General features: G+C 38.8%; 1 protein-coding gene across 1 annotated transcript in view; it reads right to left on the reverse strand.

Moving 5' to 3' along the window:
• LOC106011222 (aminoacylase-1B) overlaps positions 1–2,344 on the reverse strand; it is a gene marked incomplete in the record, with an annotated part of 26,795 nt that overhangs the window by 21,966 nt on the left and 2,485 nt on the right. Inside the window, 1 exon segment of the mRNA XM_013080053.2 lies at positions 729–800. Coding sequence (XP_012935507.1) covers positions 729–800 — 72 coding nt within the window.

Genomic DNA, 2,344 nt, shown 5'->3' on the forward strand with positions numbered 1-2,344 from the left:
GTGTGTGTGTGTGTGTGTGTGTGTGTGTGTGTGTGTGTGTGTGTGTGTGTGCGTGTGTGTGTGTGTGTGTGTGCGTGCGTGCGTGCGTGTGTGCATACATGTGCATGTATGCTTATGAGTATGAAAAGCATGATAAAAAAGGTGGATATTAGAATATACACTCTTAGATTGTTTGTGTGCTAGAGAAAGTGTGTGTTTGGGTCTGTGTGAGTGTGCACATATGTTAGCCATGTGATGTGTATTCAAGTATTAGTTCGTATTTGTGTGATTAAGTGTATTCATTGTTACTGGACTGCTCCCATCACCTTGATCAGTTCTTATTCGGAATTCAGTTTAAAGAGTAAATGCAGTTATATTTGATTGGCAGATTGTTTTGACAATCGTCATCAATGCATGTAATTCGTTTTACCAAAATGTACGTGTTCACTAAAAGTAACCCAAGAATTGATAAGAAAAATAAAGACGACAACAATAATCAGCAAACAAACACTTGAAAAGGGAAGAATAAAATCGACTTTTGAAAAAGACAGGCAGACAAAAGAAGCAGTTTTGTTTCATCAACGATTTGCTAAATAATATAACTTCTTTTCTATGGGGGCAAACCCTTTGCCATTCAAGTTGCTTATGATTGTACCTATCCCACGGTATGCAAATTGTGTTTGCTGATTTGGGTTTTGTGCGAAAGTAACCTATAGATAAGCACATTTTGCAGTAATGTATTCTCTCACCTGTGACCCTCTGGCAAAGATGTCACCATTCTCATCTTTATGTGCGCTGAAAGGGTCGTACTTCCAATGTTCCTGTAACAGAAAGATCGACACAGGTTGACCTGTGATGACTGTAACTATTCGTGTGGTGACTGTAATTGTCCGTGTAATACTTTACGTTATCCGTTCTCTTGTATGTCTTGGACGTCGAGGACAGAAAGAGCTTTTTGTCTCTAGCTAGTTTGATGGCCTGGTTGGGTGGAATGTTGGACGTTTTGCGTATGACAATTGTAATTATTCGTTATCCGTGTGGTGATTGTAACTATTCTTAAGATATCTGTAACTATTCGTGTGTGGACTGTAACTATCCCTGTAATGACTGTAAATATTCGTCTGATGACTATAACTGTTCGTCTGATAACTGTATCTTTTCGTGAGATGATTGTAATTGTTCGTTATTCATGTAAGGACTATAACTATTGGTAAAACCATTCGTGAAATAACTGTAATTGTTCGTTATTCGTGTAAGGACTGTAACTATGTGTGTGGTGACTTTAACTACCCGTGTGATGACTGCAATTATTCGAGGGATGACTAAAACTATTAAAGCGTAAGCACTTCGAATGCAAGAGACAGCTGCTCTCTCAAAGTGGAATTCTCTCCCATTGTAAATAAGAGAGACGTTGACCGCTTACATAACTTTATTGGTTTAAAGACACATTAATTTATATCTTTTTACACCAGCTAGATCTATAGTTTGATACTTTTCCCAGCAACAGGCGTGACCAGCTGCCACCGTGATGGCCAGTTTATTATGTTCCTTTTTCCCCTTTGTTATAAAAGGCTTGTTGGTAATATTTATTACGGAATAAAGTATTTAAAAGGATTGTTGTTCATTAATTAGTATTAAATAGGCCGGTGTGCATGATGTGTCATTGTGAAAGCTGATGAAACATATCTCAATCTGTCTTTTTTCTGTCTTTTTTTTTTTTTGGTTTGTTGGCGAAACGCTTAAAGCCACCTGGGAGTGTGGGCTAAAGAAGTGATTTTAAAGGGATCTTTGTTGTAAGAGTTGGTAGTAGCACTTCATATGTTCAAAACGGCCACTCCATGTGGAGAAGAAAAGTGGTTATTTCAGGCAGGTGAAAACATGGACAGTGTTATTATGATATTTTTATATTAAGAATGCAAAAGGGGGACGTGGCAATGAGAAGGGGTTGTTTGGGTGGGTAATTGTCTTGGACTGGTGACCGTTAGGGCAGGTACAACTGTACATTCCCTTTTTATATGTCGCACTGGGAAGCTGCATTGTGCTGTATATATGACGTGAGGCAAATATTATGAGTATTTTTTCACTTTGGTATGGTACCTATAAGTTATTAGGGTTTCGGGAGTTCAAAGGAGACACAAAATGCCAGTGTAAAATACAAGGGGGAAGTGAGAGAGGGAAAGAAAGGGCGAGAGAGGGGGGAGAGATAGAAAGAGAGAGGTGGAAAGAGATGAAGAGAGAAGGAGAGAATGAGTGAAAGTAAGGGAAAGCGTAGTGAAACATTGTAAGAAATAGAGAGGGTAACAAAGATAGGTGGAATGAGTGTGTGTGTGTGTGTGTCTGTGTGTGTGTGTCTGTGTGTGTGTGT

This window comes from Aplysia californica, unplaced genomic scaffold (assembly GCF_000002075.1).
Source record: "Aplysia californica isolate F4 #8 unplaced genomic scaffold, AplCal3.0 scaffold00004, whole genome shotgun sequence".
Taxonomy (NCBI): Eukaryota; Metazoa; Mollusca; class Gastropoda; order Aplysiida; family Aplysiidae; genus Aplysia; species Aplysia californica.